Source organism: Hypomesus transpacificus, chromosome 9 (assembly GCF_021917145.1).
Source record: "Hypomesus transpacificus isolate Combined female chromosome 9, fHypTra1, whole genome shotgun sequence".
Lineage (NCBI taxonomy): Eukaryota > Metazoa > Chordata > Actinopteri > Osmeriformes > Osmeridae > Hypomesus > Hypomesus transpacificus.
In genome coordinates, this window is record NC_061068.1 from 4,307,998 (window position 1) to 4,326,117 (window position 18,120).

At 44.9% G+C, this 18,120-nt stretch overlaps 1 protein-coding gene across 3 annotated transcripts; it reads right to left on the reverse strand.

Moving 5' to 3' along the window:
* Positions 1–6,290: 6,290 nt before the first annotated feature.
* sdc4 (syndecan 4) lies at positions 6,291–17,674 on the reverse strand. 3 transcript variants are annotated; one of them, XM_047024593.1, is made up of 5 exons: positions 17,418–17,674; positions 9,071–9,287; positions 8,878–8,924; positions 8,576–8,777; positions 6,291–8,407 (listed from the first exon to the last, which is right to left on the reverse strand). In XM_047024593.1, exons 1-5 carry the CDS (start codon positions 17,469–17,471, stop codon positions 8,259–8,261), a joined length of 669 nt encoding a protein of 222 aa, XP_046880549.1. In that variant the 5' UTR covers positions 17,472–17,674; the 3' UTR covers positions 6,291–8,258. The 3 variants fall into 3 exon arrangements, with proteins under 3 accessions (XP_046880549.1, XP_046880547.1, XP_046880548.1); XM_047024591.1 differs by having other exon boundaries at positions 6,291–8,410; positions 17,418–17,673; XM_047024592.1 differs by having other exon boundaries at positions 6,291–8,410; positions 9,071–9,284; positions 17,418–17,672.
* Between the last annotated feature and the right edge of the window lie 446 nt (positions 17,675–18,120).

Here is an 18,120-nt window from a genome sequence, read left to right on the forward strand (position 1 = left end):
TTATATTGTTCATGTATATAATGTGTGTCCTTTCTATATAAGCCAGGAAAGATGGTCACTTCCTGTCCTGTGAGGGACATCCAATGTTGCTGTTCAGGAAATTCCGTGCATTCCTTTGTAATTCCCCCTGACATGCCTCCCTCCGTCTCCCCAGTTGCTGCTATGTTCCTCCCCTCCCCCTCCACCCTCTCCCTCCCCCTCATCTGCTCCCTCCTCTTCCCAGGACTGCTTATCAACACACACACACACACACACTGTATCTCCTGCGCTCCCTCTCCCCCTGACCCTTGACCCCTGACCTGACCTACCCACAGGAAGTTATGGCGGCTGAGTCTCATCCCCCACTGAGTTCTGATCTGCTACCCTTCTGTCTAACATGTGCACTTGTTCTCCTCCCTTCAAGGGAGTAGAGGAGGACAGGACTAGATGACTCTAGCAGAGCTCTGACCCTTTTCTCCTGGGATCTGACTTGCATGTTTGTTCAGCAGGAGAGACGCACTCCCTGCTTGAGTGATTTAAGGATGTGTGATGATAACGGATTGGATTTTTATAGCCGTTTATTCGGTTGTTTATCAGACTCAGAGTTTTGTACGTGTGTATGTGTTTCGACTGAGAGCTTTGCTTTTTTGCTCTGACGTGTGTTTGTTTAGTTCCCAGGCACAACCCTGTGATAGGGCAGGGTTGGGGAATGGGTCAGGTAGTTCAAAGTTCAGGTACGTGGAGTTTATTCTTAATCGCATGACTCAGTTTTGGCAAAAGAAAAGAAAAGACACAGGAAAAAAAGAAAAACACAGGCAGAAAACAGAGCTAAAGAAATAGACATAGAGAAAGAGAGATGCAAGATAGAAAGTAAGAGAGAGAAAGAGAGAGAGAGAGGCGAAATTTGAATAAGTGACAGGAAATGGTAAGACAGAGGTGGAGAGAGAGGAAAAGATAAAAAGACGATGCCAGTTTGAATGAGAAAGCCATGTGGTATTTAGGGGGGGGGGGGGGGGTTGGGGGGAATGTGCATAGTGAGCGGAGATGGCAAAAATACACACATCCTTCACTCAAGTAGAAGTACAGATATTTCTGCTTAAAACGTTCCGACTATGAAAGTACTGAAATCTACTGAAGTACAGTAACAAAGTATTTGTCCTCATCAAGTACTCATCAATGATGCAAAACATTTTTTCCCAAATATTTTTTCAACTTTCTAAACTTTTTTCAGCAAATATTTTTTAAACCTTTTAAACTTTTTAAAACTATTTTCCCCCAAAATATTTCTTAAACTTTCAAAAACTTTTTTCAAAAACTTTTTTCTGCAAATATTTTTTCAACCTTTGGAAACTTTTTTTGATAAACAACAAGCACAACATTAAACAACAAAGTCCCTTTTTTTGTAAACGTTTTTTCATGTATTTATTTTTACATTTGGAAACTTGTTTTTCAACCTTTGGAAACATTTTTTAGAAGAAGCAGTAGCACTCACACACACACACACACTCACAGCACTGTACAGCTCTGTCTGTATGTTTCACTGAGACACAGTAATGACTATGCCCCCCCCCCCCCCCCCCTAATCCTGCTTAAGCAGCTTTCTGGGGCTCAGAGAAACTGTTAAGGCATAACCCCAGCCCTGCTCTGTGCCCCTCATACTCCTCTTCCTCTCTGCACAAACACACACGACTCCCTACATGTAACTAGACATTCTAAACCAACCAGCTCTACATTTTCAGATGTTCTTAATAGCTGTTGAGTCATTGTGTGTGTGTGGGTGTGTAAAGCACGAGGTTACAGAGGCCATACAGATTTATGTTCCCAAACATGATCATAGCATGTACTATCCATTATCTCCTTCTGGGAATGGGCCTGGTTCTGGACCAAAACATTTAAAACATTGGAGGGAAATTTCATCAAGGAGTAAAGTTTTCCAGTTAAGATTTACCAGTACAAATATACAATAATTGTTTGTCATCACGTTCAATCTTGGGTTTATGAAATATATATATATTTTGAAATGTAAATGTACACTGTACATACAATCATTTTTTATGGTTTTATATTTTAATAACATTGTAATAATATTTGAATACATCACTATGCATGATTGCACTCTTTCTCCAAGGTCTAGCTTTGTCTCTCTCTCTCTGCACCTGTGAAACTGCCTGAGCAGAATGCCAGGTTTATACCTGTCCTGTCAGAGCTTCAAAAGACTCACCTCCACAAAGACTAGTAGCTCTGTCTTTGTAAGGGGCTGCCCAGGGCCAAGGCCAGGGGCAGGGAGCTGCTGAGGCCCCCTGTATTATATGAGTTTGAGTAGAGCTGGTAGGAATATCCTAGGAAAAGCAAACAGGTGGCTGCTGTCATATTGCTGCCCTTCGTTCTGTGTGGTCCAATAAAAGGGGTCCAATGTTCACTCTACACTTTAAAAGTTAGCTTTGGATTGGTTGGGTGAGTTGGAGAACAGTAGAGATAAACAAATTGCATTACGTAATGCCTCACATACCCTTTTATGTGTTCTCTGCTCTCCTATTTTCAGCATCAACAAGCCCCAAGGCTTAGGAAAACTACAATATCATATCCACCGATGAAGTCAGGTGCCTGCATGCATTTTTATGTCTCTGCCTTTGGCATGTGGGGGAAGTCAACATGCACACACACACACGTACCTCACACACATTCTCCACACACACATACACACACATGCACACTGAGCTGTACAAAAAAACGGACCCAAACGAGAGAAGAGATGATTAAATTCTCCATGCAAGAAGTTCAAAAGCAATAAAAATGAAAAGAAAACACAGGCAGCGTGCTTCACAAAAGCCCTCATTGTTGCCTGGAAAGGAATGTGTGTCTGACTGTGTCAGAGGTTGGTAGGAATTTGGTTTTTGCATGGAGACAAAAGAGAGCCTGTGACTGGGGGAGCACTCACTCAGCCTGCACCCAGGCAACAGGGCCCTGTGCTGGGTGAGGGAGTGGGGGGTGGGAGGTGTAGAGGGGGGAGGGTAGGAGGGAAGGGGTGTGGATAGATAGTAGGAAGATGTAGATAAATGTTACAAAGAAAATAGGCAGTGGGATGTGTTAAAAGAGAGGGCGAGGTAGAGTGAGTGGGGGAGAACAAGATGGAGAGAGGGGGAGCTATACAGAGAGAGATAAGGAGATTAGAGATGTTGTATTCACTAAAATGGGCCATGTGTGTCTCTTCTTTTTAATTGGCATTAACACACACACCCAGTGCTGTCCTGTCTCTTCCTGATCATTGCTTCCAGGAAAACGAATCCACCCTCCCACATCCCCTGTCTCCAAGCTGTGGGTAGTAGCCGGTGTGGGCAATGCAGATCAATTAGCAGAGTTGCCGTGGCGAGTTTTGAGGTGTGTGTCTCCATGTGTCCATTTGTGTGTGTGCATGCGCCTGTGTATTCTGTTCTGTCTGACTGAAGCTTCTGTTTTGTCCTTATCTGAGGCAAATAAAAGTAACTTTTTATTGCTGACTGTCGAAACACAATGGCATGATGGAAGGGGACTGGAGCCATCTGTTGTGTTATTGTGAGGTTAGTGTTTCATTTATCCCAACCTTGGCCTCTTCGTTTTTATTTCAACATCTCTAGTTTAAAAAAAAGATTCTGTACTTTGTCTTTGTTGATGTAGTGAGTGTATAACTGTTTATCAAGGAAGTGAATGACCTATGTGTGATTCAGTAACTAAACAGGATGGTATGTCAGAACTCAGAACACATACTCACATAAAATCTATAATTTCCAGGAATCTATCCTCATTGGACCTCTGAAGCCTGGTGGCGTGGGCAGCCTTTATCTTTGACTTCCTTTGAGGGTCAGCCAGCAGGAGTTATCAGCATAAACCTTACTTGGCCTTGTCTGGTCCGGTTTAAACTGGTCTGGACTGGTCTAGTCCAACCTGGCTAGATTTGGTTTAACCTTGCATGGTCTGGCTTCAGCTGGCCTGCTCTGGCTGGTTTGCTCTGGTCTTGCCTGGTGGGCTGTGGCCTGATCTGGCTGGTTTGCTCTGGTCTTGCCTGGTGGGCTGTGGCCTGATCTGGCCTGTTCTGCTATTTTAAAGCAATCAACAATAGATCACCCAACAGAACTGAGTGTCTGTGGTTCTAGAATCATAACCAAAACAACTGGTATCATCAGAATGTTTGTATTCTGGAACCTGCAGCCGTGGCCAAAAGTATTGGGAGCGACATACATTTTGTGTTTGCAAATCTTGCTGAGCCTTGGCATAAAATGACTGCTAACATAATTTCAGTAAGTCATATCATCAGCACAGGGGAAAGTGTGAACTAGTTCTATCCAGGTGAAATCACTCTATCATTCAGATTGGATTTTAAGAGCAGATTGACTGCTGTAAAAGAGGGGACTATTTGCATATATTGAAAAAGTTTGCCCCCAAAAACCAAAAGAAAACATGAAATGTGCCTTATTTCAGTATTCTATAGAAACATGTACAAACATTTTTCCCAAATACTGAAACAGCAAACTTTCCAAAACACAACCTTTTTCATTGCCAAAACTTATGGCCACGACTGTAGATCTGCAAATTGCCTCTATAGTATCTATTGTAGAGGCAATTTGGCTGTAAAGGCTTGTTGTGATCATTTAGAAGGACAAGGATGCTTTTTTGAAAAGGCAAATGCAAATACACAGGGAAATGTAAAGAGATAGGAAAATAGTACACTTGTTACTTCTGATGAGGAAACTTCACATGAAACATACACACAAAGGCTATACAGTGACGTCAAATTCAACAGGTTTGAAAAAATATTTTCACATAGACATGAGAGACGTCCTATTCCGGAATCCTGACTTGTCCAAGCCTGTCTCACTCTGGGAGCCAGGCTCAAAGTCCTGATAAAGATGTTGACATGAGGCTTATGCAATTATAACTCTTCTTGTGGAGATGTTCAGTGGGTGAGACCTGATAGGATTGGATGTCATGCACCGATTGGCAACATACACACTGGAAATTCCCCTAACTCACTCCTCTCCCTGCCTCGTGAATGTGGTGGTTTTCAAACTATCAAAACTGAAAATAACTGAAAGGTTGTGCAAGTTATTTACAGATTTCTCCTGTATTAAAACTATGTGACAGTATTCTGTATTTTACATTGTGTACTGCTGTTTTGGGAGGCTGTTAATTATATTTGTGAGGCTTTTCTGTTTTGCTTTGGGTTCTGGGGTCAACAGAATGTACATATGTAAGGGTTACCATGTGTTAATAGTGTGTGTTATTAGTATGGACATCCATGTGATTGTTGTGAGGCCTTCTGTAATTGTTTGGGTTATAGTATTTTTTCAAAGCTGATTACATCAATGTAACTACTCAGGTCTAGATGGAACTTTGGGTGAGAATATTCCCTCCTTTGTTGGTTGTTATGGTTACAGACGGGTTATTGTAGAGGGGTATTTTGTGCTCATATGTTGTTGACAGTAAGTCAGGACGGGTGGGGCGCGGGGGGGACATGCTGCTACCTGCCTTCGCTGCTGGGAAAAACAGTCTCATACAGGTGACGGTAAAATGTACTTGAGGGCTGAAAGCCTCACACTCACTGTAGGGTGGAGCTTAGACCCTGCTATTCACTCCTTCCAGCCCAGCCCAAGTCCCAAATTCAGCCTCAGGTCCAGCCCCAAGCTCCTTCTTCATCCTTTACTTGGCTTCAGTCCAGGTCAACTTCAAAAGAGCTAGTGTATTGGTAAAAATACTTCAACTTCCTTGTCCTCTATATTAGCCATACAGGAGTGTCGAGTATCACAGCACACACTGTACTGCACCTGGACAATAGACACTCTGCACCATAAAATGGTGGGATATTGTGTACCAGGAAGCAAACATAACTACTTGGTTAGGTGTCAGGTGTGTGTGTCGTCTAAATTGAACCTAAATAATTGTTATGTTATGTACTGTACTGTGCTGAAATGTACTGTAGCTTAGAAATCCAATATAGTCTAGAGCATGTACAGGGTACAGAATGGTTGTGAACTGGAATGTTTAGAAAGACCTGAACAGGTACGGTGTTGCTTTGTTTAATAATTAAAGTCAGTCTTGGTTGATGTAATCATGCCTCTGCTTTGGGGCCCCAGGTGAGACATGACACAAAAGGGAGGACAATCAGTCAAGTCTGGGAGTCTATGAGTCTGGAGCATCCAGGGGGGACCAGCCTGATGCCACTGAATCAACCCTTCCATCCTACACGCACACAAAACACACTTAATGACATTAAGCTCAACGTTTCACATCACTCCCCACTAAAACCTTAAAAATGATGAAACTCCAAACCACAGATATTAAAATGTTAATGTGCATAAAAATAGCTTTATTTCCAAATAAATCAGAACCTGCATGCAGAAGCCAATGATTCATTGACTTCTCCACTCGATCAATGATTCACATCATGTTGTGACAACAAGCAGCAGATTATTTCTCCATGCAAATGACACATGGTTCAACTCAAGTCCCCTGAACAACAACGGCAAATCCTTCTACAAAACATAAATATATACTGCTTCAAAAAAAGGTCTAAAAGATATATCAACTTAAAAAAAAAAAAAAAACTGTTTCAAACCTATTTGCTTCTGAAAATCTTGGAACTAGTGTATATAAAATGTATCACATATACAACAGCTTAAAGGGGGAAATGCCCCAACCTGAAAGAAGGCAATAAAATATTTGACAGTTAAATTAATAAAAATTAAAAAAATGGAACAGGTGATCTATTAAAAACACTGAGAGAGAACACAGTATGAGTTAGTACAAGCATTGGTAGTTTTAAAAACAAGCGTTTCCAACTAGGCTTCTCAGGCTTGAAGAAGGCCGTATCATTCCAAGTATTTAACAGTAGATTGCGCTAAACTACGCGTTTTGGGGTGAGAAAGAAAATAATTTGGCATTTAAATATTTGGTAAATAGAAGTCTGCCAGGAAATGGCTAAGTACCAAGTTCAACATTTTATTCAAATGGATATTTACAGTTCCCTGGAAGACCACAATCTGTGTGCAGTGACTACAGCCATCAAACTACAGTATGTTAATTATATAGCAATAACGGACAGGCAAAGGACCCATTACTTGCATTTACAGTAAACTAGATTCAGATTGAACCCCTGACCTGTTCACCTCAGACAAGCCATGGACACCCTAATCTGTTAACATGTCTTAACAAGAGTAGATCCTATAACCTGTTAACATAGCTTACCCGACAGGCACATACCCTGCAAATAAAGCACAGTCTCTAGTCTACAAGAAGACCTGATGATACTAGTAAGCAGAGTCTATTATATCACTGTGCCACATGTCCATTTGTGGAATGTGGGTTTGTCTTCTTGCAACAGCATATTGGTTTGTGTCCAGTCCAAGTCATAACCTAGAAACACACCCTAGAGATAGATATATCCCAACCACATCTGTTTTGTTGAGGCTTTTAGCACTTTTGTACCGTAATATTGTCACTCAAATCTTGGAATTCACTTCAAACATAACCTGATATTAAAATTGATTTATTTTCCACAAAAATATTTTATTGAGAACTGAGCTTGAGATTTCACTGCACATGAACTCTTTAAAAAGTAAAATAAACAAAGACGACAAATTAAATCAAAAATTAAAATCTGTTGCCACAGTAACAGACTTCTGCAGCACCAGTAGCTCTGCCAATACAAGGTTCAGAGAAGAGTGTGTGTGTGTGTGTGTTTGTGTGTGTGAGTAAGGGGTGGGGGGATGGTGGAAGAGGTTGGGGTGAATAAATAACAGGACTAATATCTGTAATGTGACTGGGTAAGGAGGAGGTTGAGCTGTGTTAGTGTATTACAGGTGTGTTAGAGGAGGAGGGAGGGTAAAGAGAGGGGGGGAAATTGCAGTTCGTACAGCACTGAATTCTCTACAATTCGCAATTGTCCAATTTTCAGTTGAGCAGGACACAAAGTTAAAAAAAGAAAGAAACAGATAAAACAAAATAAAACATGTACCGCACTGTTTTGGCAGCTGAAATGGTCCTGTCCCACTCTCCCTTTCTGTCTCTCTCTGGTAGACATGGGTGCAGCTTCAGACTTGTGAGAGAGAGTCAAAATGGATGACATCAGGACTAGAGGGAGAGCTGGATCCTGGTGGGCGTCAAGAGGAGAAGCAGTCTAGACAGTCGTGTTTTTTCTCCTGGGGTTGTTACTGGCAGAAAGACGCAAAGATGGGGGGGGGGGGGGTTATGGGTTCATGGGTCCTAAAGGACAGGTTGGGGTGGGTAGGGGTGGGGCCTCTCGGTGTTCAGGCGTAGATCTCTGTGGTGGGGGCCTTCTTGTAGATGGGCTTCTTCCCCAGGTCGTAGCTGCCCTCGTCCTTCTTCCTCATGCGGTAGATGAGGAAGACTATGAGGAGAACAGCGCAGAGCAGCGTCACAGCTCCGCCCACAATCACTGCTGAAAAACAAGCCTCAGGTTAGCGTCGCACGGCACACATACAGGCACTTTCTGAAACTAAACTTTTCGTCGTGTTCGGCAAATGATAGTGGCGATGGCGGGACACAATTATTTTCACTTTCCAACACAAATGTGGAGTAACGGATGCCACATGTCTGGACTAACCTGCTAGGATCTCTGTCTTGTTGAAGAGCCCCTCACTGCCAGCGTGGGACATGAGGACGTTGGAGGGATGTTCCTCCTGCTGGGGCGGCTCTGCTCTCACCGGGACCTCGTTGCGGTTCTGCACCAGATCGATCTCGTTGACTGTGGGCCTGGGCCTGAAGGGAACCTCCAGCTCTGGGATCTTGTTCTCATTAATGTTGGGCTGCAGGAGAACGAATATGAGAACGGGAGGATGAGTCATCGTGTCACTTAACCTTTAAAAGAAAGCCCAGAAGGGGAACAGGATTAGAACGAGTTCTTACGTTTGAAGATGGATGGGTGTTGTCGTTGTTGATGGTGACGGTGGGTACTGTGCAAAGAGGAGAAAGACGTTTAGACATGTACATTTAACTTCTGGGAACTAGTTCCATCTATTTAAAAAACACATTCGCCATGTCCATCCATCTTTCATGAACGCAATCTAAAAGAAAAAGCTGAATACTAGCAAACACCAACCTCCGTCTCCAGAGCCAGACATCTCTTCATCCTCATAGTCCTCGTCCTCGCCGTACGTGTCATAGTCGTCCTCATCATCTTCGTCGTCGTCGGTGAAGCCGAAGTCGTCAGAATGTCCGGCGGTGGTCGAAGCTCCGGACCCAGCGATGTCTTCCAGCATCCCCTGTGCCGGCTGAGTGGTCTTCATGGGCATCCATGTCTCTGTCTCCCGCGCCTGCTAGCACCAACACATGCCCGTTAGAGGCACAGATACACTCTCCCTCCCTCAACAACAGTGCACACACACACTAAAGACATCTAGGGAGACAGACACTAGTAGCAACAGATGATATAGAAACACCACAGGCTTTCCACAAGAATGTTCGGTACGACCCCTGCCCAGCCCCCCCCCCCCCCCCCCCCCCCCCCCCCCCCCCCCATAATAGCACTAACCTAAGCTAATTACTAAGGGGCTTAACATCACTGAGACATCAACCTTCCCTAATCACATTAACACACCTAATTTCATTGACCATTTGTGCAAGCCCCGTGAACAAGATTAAACCGCAAGTCCATTGAATAGACCCATCTCATTAGCATTTCAGCAAATACAAAAGGAAGCTAAATACAGGCCAGGGTGGAGCAGGGAAGAGTAGAGGAGATTAGACTTCAGAAATTGATTAAATCTGTTTACATTTAGGCAGAATTCAAAGGACAAGGACAGAGACATGCAGAATGCATGTATGTATGCATGTCAGGGTGATCCTGAGACTTGTAGTCTTTCACTAAATCACATACAAGAGACCAAGTTGTTGGACACTCTTTTCAAAGACTTTGCTCATACACGCCAGGCTCCAACTACTGACCATGAACAAGACGGCAGACATGGTGCATATTGTCCAGCCAGACAGGTGTTATCAAACCAGTGAGCCATGTCTGTCTGTGATTAAAAAAAGAGTCATGCATTATTCATTGTCCAACAATGAGTGAGGAAAAGAGAGAACTATGCTGGGGGAGTGAAGGAGGGAGGGTAAAAAAAAAAAAAAAAGGAATTGTAAAGGAGTAATTAAAGTTTTTTTTTTTTTTTTTTTTACAGTCGGCTGAGCAGTTTCGCTCGGATCTAAAACATTACAGCCGTCCGTTACGGAGAAGAAAAGAAATTAGTTAAAGAAAGTGAAGGAAGAAGTCATTAGGAGACAGAGCCCCGGCACTTCACCATCACACAAACCAGCCAACGACCTCACCCCCCCCCCCCCCACCCCCAATGGCTTCTGAGCTCTGGACTCTACATGTCGAGAGATGTTGCTGCTACAGCAACACTGACCTGGGGGCAGGGCCCCAGGCTACTGCGCTTGTGACTGGCCCCTTGAAACCCTTTGGTTTCGATCATGTGGCTAGAGGCTTATCCCCAAGCCCTTCCAGTTGTGTTTGACAAGAGGGAAGGGAAGGTAATGCCCATTGTTGCAACTGCTGCCAGGCAGGCATTTACAGGCTTTAAGCAGACGGCCATTTTCTAAGCTTCTGTTCGCACTGAGGTGCAGCTCTGCTGAACACCCCCTGCTCTCAGCGCAGATAACCACACTGTTCAGGAGTTTAGACCCCACATCTATCTGACGCTGCAACCTTTCCCTTGAGCTCCTAGGGGTTAGGTCCCTCACACAGACAGTCAGGGACTGCTGTGTGCTAAAGGCTAATCCACTTCTAAAATGGTGACTTGACTTCATTCCCCCCCCTGCCTTTCATATCAGACCTTAGCGCTACATGCCAAGACAGGCCTTCTGACTCAGCCCTCCGTCACTTGGTTAAACAGCCCTTTTTTATTATCTAGGCATCCAGTCACTGCAACACTCATCCCCTCAGTCAGAATATGTTAGTGCTTCACTGACTGGAACAGCTAAACATTCACTCAATTGGTGAGTCATCCATTTCATGGCTTAAACACACATTGATCTGAACTCCTTGTGCTAGCTTCAAATCCTACACTGCCATAATTACATAATTTCCATTAAGTGAACATGTTTCTGGTCTACTGTTGATGAACTTGCAGATCTGGACATGCTGGACTGGTGCTGCCCAGGTGGCCACAGAACCACGTCCTCTACACCACACCATGTCAGCACTACTCCCAGCTCTGCTCTCAAAACGAAACCGAGATACCGGCCCTTGATTGGTTGATCTCGTCGCCTTGCCATCTGGCTTAATCAATGTCAGGCTTGATCAAATCTGGGGAATGTTCCAACCCGACCTGACAGGTATCCGACCTCTCAACAGACTGGTTCTATCAGTGCTGGTTTTTACCCTCTACTGTCACCTTTTATTGCACACGAGACCCTTCGAAATCTCCTCAGCACACACAGTTAATGTTCTTATCAACCCTCCACAGGAATTCTGGCACAATGGCCAGGCCGTGGACTGAAGCTAGGCCGCGGCCAGCTCCAAGGCACAGTGGAGCAGTGTGGGGCGTGTGGTTGAGGTTGGGTGACTAGGGCCTCGAGAGTAAACAAACGAGCCACTGTGAAAATGATCACGTTAAGTTTATTACCCATGGAGAGTTCTAAAACTAATTTGATAGTCAGCCTACTTTAAAATAGAAGACGCCCCCCCCCCAGTTGTGCGCTTAGAACGTTGACTGGAAACAGAACCGGACGCGTCTGCCATCTTAAGAGCCCTGATGACAAGACTGAAAACAAGTCAAAATGGCCGAGACTACGAATTGCCGCCTGTTCTCTTTAATGTGCTGCAGCTGATCTTGAGAAACCAGACCACATTCTAGAAGCCATGCGCTGATGGACGGAAGAGTAGAAAAACAAACTTCTTTGTGGCCGCCCCTCCACAGCGCGTCAACAGTTCTGGGTCGTCTGCTACCCTCTCCTCAGATGTGGAGACAGGATCCAGCCCAAGGCTGAAGGTAGAAGGGTCCTGGTTGTAACACCTGCTTTTCACATGGGAACACCCTGTTTGAAGGTTTTAGCAACAAGGCCTAACCCACCAACCCCTCCGTCTCTGCACCTACGCACAGCCTACCGACAAAAGAACCACTGAACGCAGCCTTATCTTTTCTGATGGTTTGTTCACAGCTGATGTAGCATAGACAACTCTGGCTTGTTTACAAGGCTAGGCTATATTTCCTAGCTTTTCAAAGACGGATTGAAGCCCACCCCCAATCTCACCACCATCCAGGACCCCTGCTACAGCCCCCACCCTCCCCAGCTAAAGGCAGTCAGTCAGTTCAGGGCTCTATAGAGGGCAACAATGCCTCTGGGTGCTTGAAGAGCATATCAATTAACAAGGTAGCTAACCCCTCCTCCACAGCCCCACAATCCGTCCATCTGCCAGCCTTAAGAAGGCATCTGCTCCATTCAGACACAAAAACACACACAAACTAGTACTTCAGTTTTGTACAAAAATGAACCCATTGACAGAACTATCCCACCCAGATCCTATTGGACTCATGACAACATGCCAACCACAAAATACAGACCTGAAAACTGCCAAAATATCAACCCATTTCCCCATTCATTAAGAGGATAGTGTTCAAGGTTCCCAGCCTGCATCTAGGGGGAGAGTCGGCCAGGGGAGAAAGAGAGAGGGGGGGGGGTTCAATGGCATCCCTGCAGGTCAAACTGAATTACAGTGTCACCTCCCTCTTCCTCTCGCTGCACATTGCGTCTAAGGCTCACCCCACGGGACACACTCTTCACCTCGTCAGCCGCTCCGTGGTGGGGCCTACATGGTGGGGCCTGCATGGTGCTCGTCATATTAATGCAGCTCCACCTCGGAAATAAGGGCCCTGGTGGCCCAAGGACTAGGGTTGGGTACCAAAACCTGGTGCTAATATGGCACCTATATGACTGGTATGTACTGGACCGAATCAGAACGCAGATTTCAGTGGTCATTTTGGTGGCACTTAAAAATGCCTGACAATTGAAACAACGTTAATAAAAGGACTTTTTGCCATCAATGACTACCAAGCCGTGGAATAGCTCCACCGTGGGGCCCTCTACCATATAGTAAACAGCCCCGGCCGAGCTCCACCGAGAGGCCCTCTGCCATGCAGAGGTAACCATGGATGGCCAGGGATAAGCTGAGGGCCCCTTCCGTTCCCTCGGTCGAGAGAGATCCAGATTCCTTCCCCCTCCGCCCAGGCTATCTATAGCTCGGTGTTCCCACCTAGCCACATGTGAGAGGCACAGTAGCAGCCCCGCTCAGGAGACGCCAGTATCACTGTCAGGCTCCAAGAGCCTGGGTGACACACCTCGGATCGACATGGGATTGAGCGCTCGGACTAGCCGTACTGTAGTCGTCACACGCCCGTCATCAACGTGACGCAGACGACGTCTGGTCACTGTCACAAACAGCAGGGCCACTCGCTCGCCTTCGACAGGCAGCCATGTTGATTCAATCTCTGGTAGTTAAGTGAATTTGATTAGACCACATCCTGAGGAAGAAAAAAAAACTACCGTGTCTGATTTTATCAGATGCTTATTGGCTACTTCCTCTTCCTCCGACGACGACGAGGCCAAGTGCAGGGTCAGCGGTTGTATGAGTCACGACATTAGAATGTCCTGACCTATTGGATCAGTGAGTCAGACAGACCCTGATGGGGAACTACCATCTCAGGCCTCCTTCTCAGCCCACTCACTCAGGGAAGCCACAAGCTTTACATGGGCACGGGCAGGTTACAGAGTAGTGACGCTGTTCGGAGCATGAGGAAACGTAAACAGTGGAAGCCATCGTCGCATCAGAAGAGATCAATCCTAAAAATGTCCTTCTGGCATGACATCTTACTTTAAAGAATCTAGTATGCCGTAGAACAGGCCTTGCCATGCAGTCCGACACATCTAGCTTAGGTATTCTGTGTGCGCTGCTGTTGTTATGATTCGGGGCGTGAGGAATGCTGGACGTAGGCTAGTTAAGCAGCTCTACCCAGGCAGGATCACATTCCTCAGGAGCTAGCTAGCTACTTAACTGTTCTGGTCAAGACCTGTATTCATAAAGAACCTCTAGAGTGGAAGTGCTGTTCCTCAAACATTTTATTTTTTATCTTGTTCTTAGATTCACAGCAGTCCTGCTGGGAGACTGTGTGAATACTGGCCCTGTTCTGGAAAGGTCTGGTAACTAACCATACCTCACATATGTGGGCTTTAGCCTAGTCCCGCCCAACCCCGTTAGAAACCCCGTCTATTGAGCAGGAGGCCACAGGGGCTGAGTGATTAAGCCAGCAGTGGTCCATTTAAGAAGTGACTTAGACCCCCCACACACAGACACTGACATCAAAGACTCACTGTTCTAGCAAAGGAGCATTTGTTGTCAGGCACCACTGACAGTGGGAAAAACAAAACACTTCATCAGGCTACAGTTCTCGGTTCTTTTAGTGGCATTGTATGAGAGCGAGCGAGACACTGGAAAGAAAAAGACACACCACAAGTAGGGATGTACTGTCCATTACTGCCTAAATGAGCACATACTGCCTTCAACTCAAGGCCTGTGTTTATCTAACATTTCATGCTGCCTTCAGATCACTATTTTTGCACATCATGATGTGAACATGCTGGGAACTGATTGAAGATCAGCACCCCCCATCTGTAAGACGGTACACAGCCAAGTGCTGCGCAGCTGATGTAAGCCAAGTCAGTCTGAATTATTTCCAGGGCATTATCCGCTAAAAAAAGGGCAAAATGTTGTTGCAAAAAATGTAACGAGTTGTGTTCTATTGCTGATCTGTTTCACTCAGTTGCCAGGATGCATCACATTTCTTGCAAAACTGCTAAATTTGGCCAAAAGAAAGTGTATCCCTGCCTCAGGAGTTAGGCCTGGAGCCTGGCAAGGAGGGGGGACTGTGGGCTCTGAGAACCAGAGCTCACATCAAACATAGACCCTGAGGCTGAATGATCCTCCATAAGCGCTACAGAAACAAAGCACATCTCAAGTTTCATGTTCCGCCAACACCTCACGTGTTTAACCTCACATTTCCAGAAATCCACAAAATCATTCCTCCAAATCTGTTTTGAGGCTTGTGCGAGAGACAGCCTCTCATCATCCAACAAGCACTTTGAGCAGAGCAGGGAGGAGAACATCTGATTCTTAACTTCTCTGGCAACAAGCAATGGACAAATCCCTCCTCCCTCTGTGCTAACATTCCTTACTCCAAAAGGGATTTTATAGGCCAGTGGACAGCAATGCACAAACCATTATTACATCCTGGCCAAACTATTTATCATGTTCTTCTATCCACAGCTTGCCTTTCATAGCTGGGGACATTCAATTCATCCCATCAAGCAAAAGAAAAGAAAAAAAGAAAAAGACTATTTTCTTGTGCAAATGATCTCACGCTTAATTCAAAACCAGCATTCCAACAAGACATAACAAATAGCTGAAGGCTCAACTAAAGCAACAAGCTGCTATCTGAAAGCAGAGCTAATCATGATTGGCTAATCTAAACACCGGGTTACAGGGAAATAACAATAACTGTTCTTGAAATACAACCATTTAAAACTGCACAAAGGCAGTTGGATCATATATTCACAAGTCTAGTCAGTCTATGAAGTCATGGCTAGAGTAAGTCAACATACAATGCTGGAGATAAGATGTCCGCATTGTCCTCCTACTGAACTTATAAGTCTGAAGATTAGTCAGGTATCTGTTATGACTCCATGGTTCACTATATTTTCATGTTTCAGCTTTCCTTCAGTCATGGACTGCAGTCTGTTGAGACAAAAATAGTCGTTCATTTCTCCTATCCGAGTAGGGACTTAGTTATTGTTGTTCCTTTTACTGTGGTCAAAGCAATGGAATGTATTGATTAGACTCAAGTCCTCAATCTCGCATTCCACCACACACTTCAGATGGGGGGGGGGGGGGGGGGGGGGGAGAGCGAGAGGGGAAAGGTTGTCATAGCCGGGGCAAAGTAGCCATCACAGAACAGAGGATGAGAAGAAAAGAGAAGAGACGGGTGAATGAAGAAAAGCAGAGTCATACAATTGATCAGAGAGCAGATTTGGTGAGAAAGCAGAGGTGTGTTGTCCTGGTGTCTCTAAGCCAGTCTGGGGTCTGCAGGGAGGGAGGGACACCAGTGAAAAGGAGCTGGTTCATTGAGAACCCTCCAAGTGTGCAAAATCCCCCGGAGGGCCGGCCAAGGTCGCAAGGGGTCACATTCCACAGGGGAAATGCAAAAAGGAGAGAGAGGGGAGAGGACAGGCGAGGGGGCAGCCTGCATGGCTCTGAGGAATTTAACAGATTCAAATGCTGCCTGGCTGGTTGAGATTAGTAAGGAGAGAGTGCAAGTGTGTGTTCGTGAGTGGATTTAAGTGAATCTCCTATGAAAACACTTCCTCTCCCAACTAATTGGCTACAGTGTTTATCATAACAGCTCAGTGTGGGTTTTTTGAAGGTGGGAGATGTGACAAGCTGGACCTATGGGTGACAGGGAGTCAGTCCCACCCGGTACTGTAAACCATGTGTCTTCAGTCTGGAATCATCCATAGCCTAATAGAATCTGGGGGGGGGGGGGGGGGGGGGGGGGCATCTGCACTTGGATACCACAACCCCCAACACACACACAATACCAAGCCTGGGTGTGTTGACCAGCACGTCTGCCTTCCAGTCATCCCCTCAATAGCAGCAAGGTAGTTCTATTATCACCCCATCTCTGCCACCTCCCCTACATCACCACCTCCTTTATTCAATTAGGCGGCAGCAGGACAGTCCTGCCCTACTCAGGTGTTTTGAAAACACTCAACTCAATACTATAGCATAAGACAATGGCGTCCACATTAGCCATGGACGTAGTCCATAAGGTCGTTAAAGCAAAATAAATCTAGAATCAACACGTGAGTGACATTGCAGAATTAAACATGTATTAGCCAACAACTTACTATGTCCTCCTTCAAGAAGATATACTGGAAATAACTGCGTTCGTAATCTACTTCATTGGTCCAAAGAACGCAAGGGCGTACTGAACAGACGTTCCTGATAGCACAATGACAATTTAAACAAAGTGTCTTCTCCAACAAATCTAAGTAACTGGTCTGTGATAAGGCCATCGAAGAAGCCTGTTGTGAGGCCAGCTACCCCCACCCGGGGCCCCTCGGCGATAATAGTAGCCAGCTTTTAACCCCCCTCCCTCACAAAAAAAGATATATTTTAATTAACTGGTCAATATAATAACCCTATAAAGTTTACATGTTTTGTTGACCAGGCTTCTGTAATCGCCCCCATTGCACTTCGGTTACAATTAATTGCCATTGAGTCCAGAATATAATGGGTCTGTTTAGCACGTTCCATGTCAGGCAACCCAATTAAATGTAGACAAAACAATCTTAAAGTGTACCACAACTAAACACAATGTAGCGTACGAAGCTCAACTTACCGACTCTGAATAGACTGAGGCAAACAAAACCAACACGAGACACACTTTGTACATGATTCTCTCACGATTTAAAAAATGATTAATTCGAAACTTTTGATAACTATCAACTTGATAACGCCTGATGGGTCAAACAAATCTTCGTTTAAAAATCCTACAGTATTTCCACCAACGTTTCACGTTATTCTTCTTATCACTTGTGTCTTGTTTAAAGTCTCTCCTCCGTAGTAACTGATCAACTATCTGCTAGTTCAGATTGATTTCACTGTATTTTAGCCGATCAGACTCCGCCCCGTTAAGACATTGACCAATGAGAGGCCACACACTCAACTCTCCCTTGCATCACAATTTACCGTAAATCCCGTAACTACATTCAACAGGTTTTACATGGCCCGCCCCTGGACATCCTGTGGTCAAATATCGGACTTTGCCATAGTCGATGTTACAATTAGTGAATTAGCAGTCAGTTTATCCTGTCATGACATTACAGATGTCGACTATGTTGTTATAGCCTATAACAATTTACCTATTGCTTATCAAAAGTAGCCTATAATTGGAACCGTATCGCTCCAGAGAAAATATGTTTCCACGTTTTAGTTCGGCTATATGGTGATTCTGACATTATTCCTGTACACAATAATATATATAGGATTTAACGTAGGCCATTAAACCAACTTATTAGATAAAGCAAGATGTATTTTCTCCT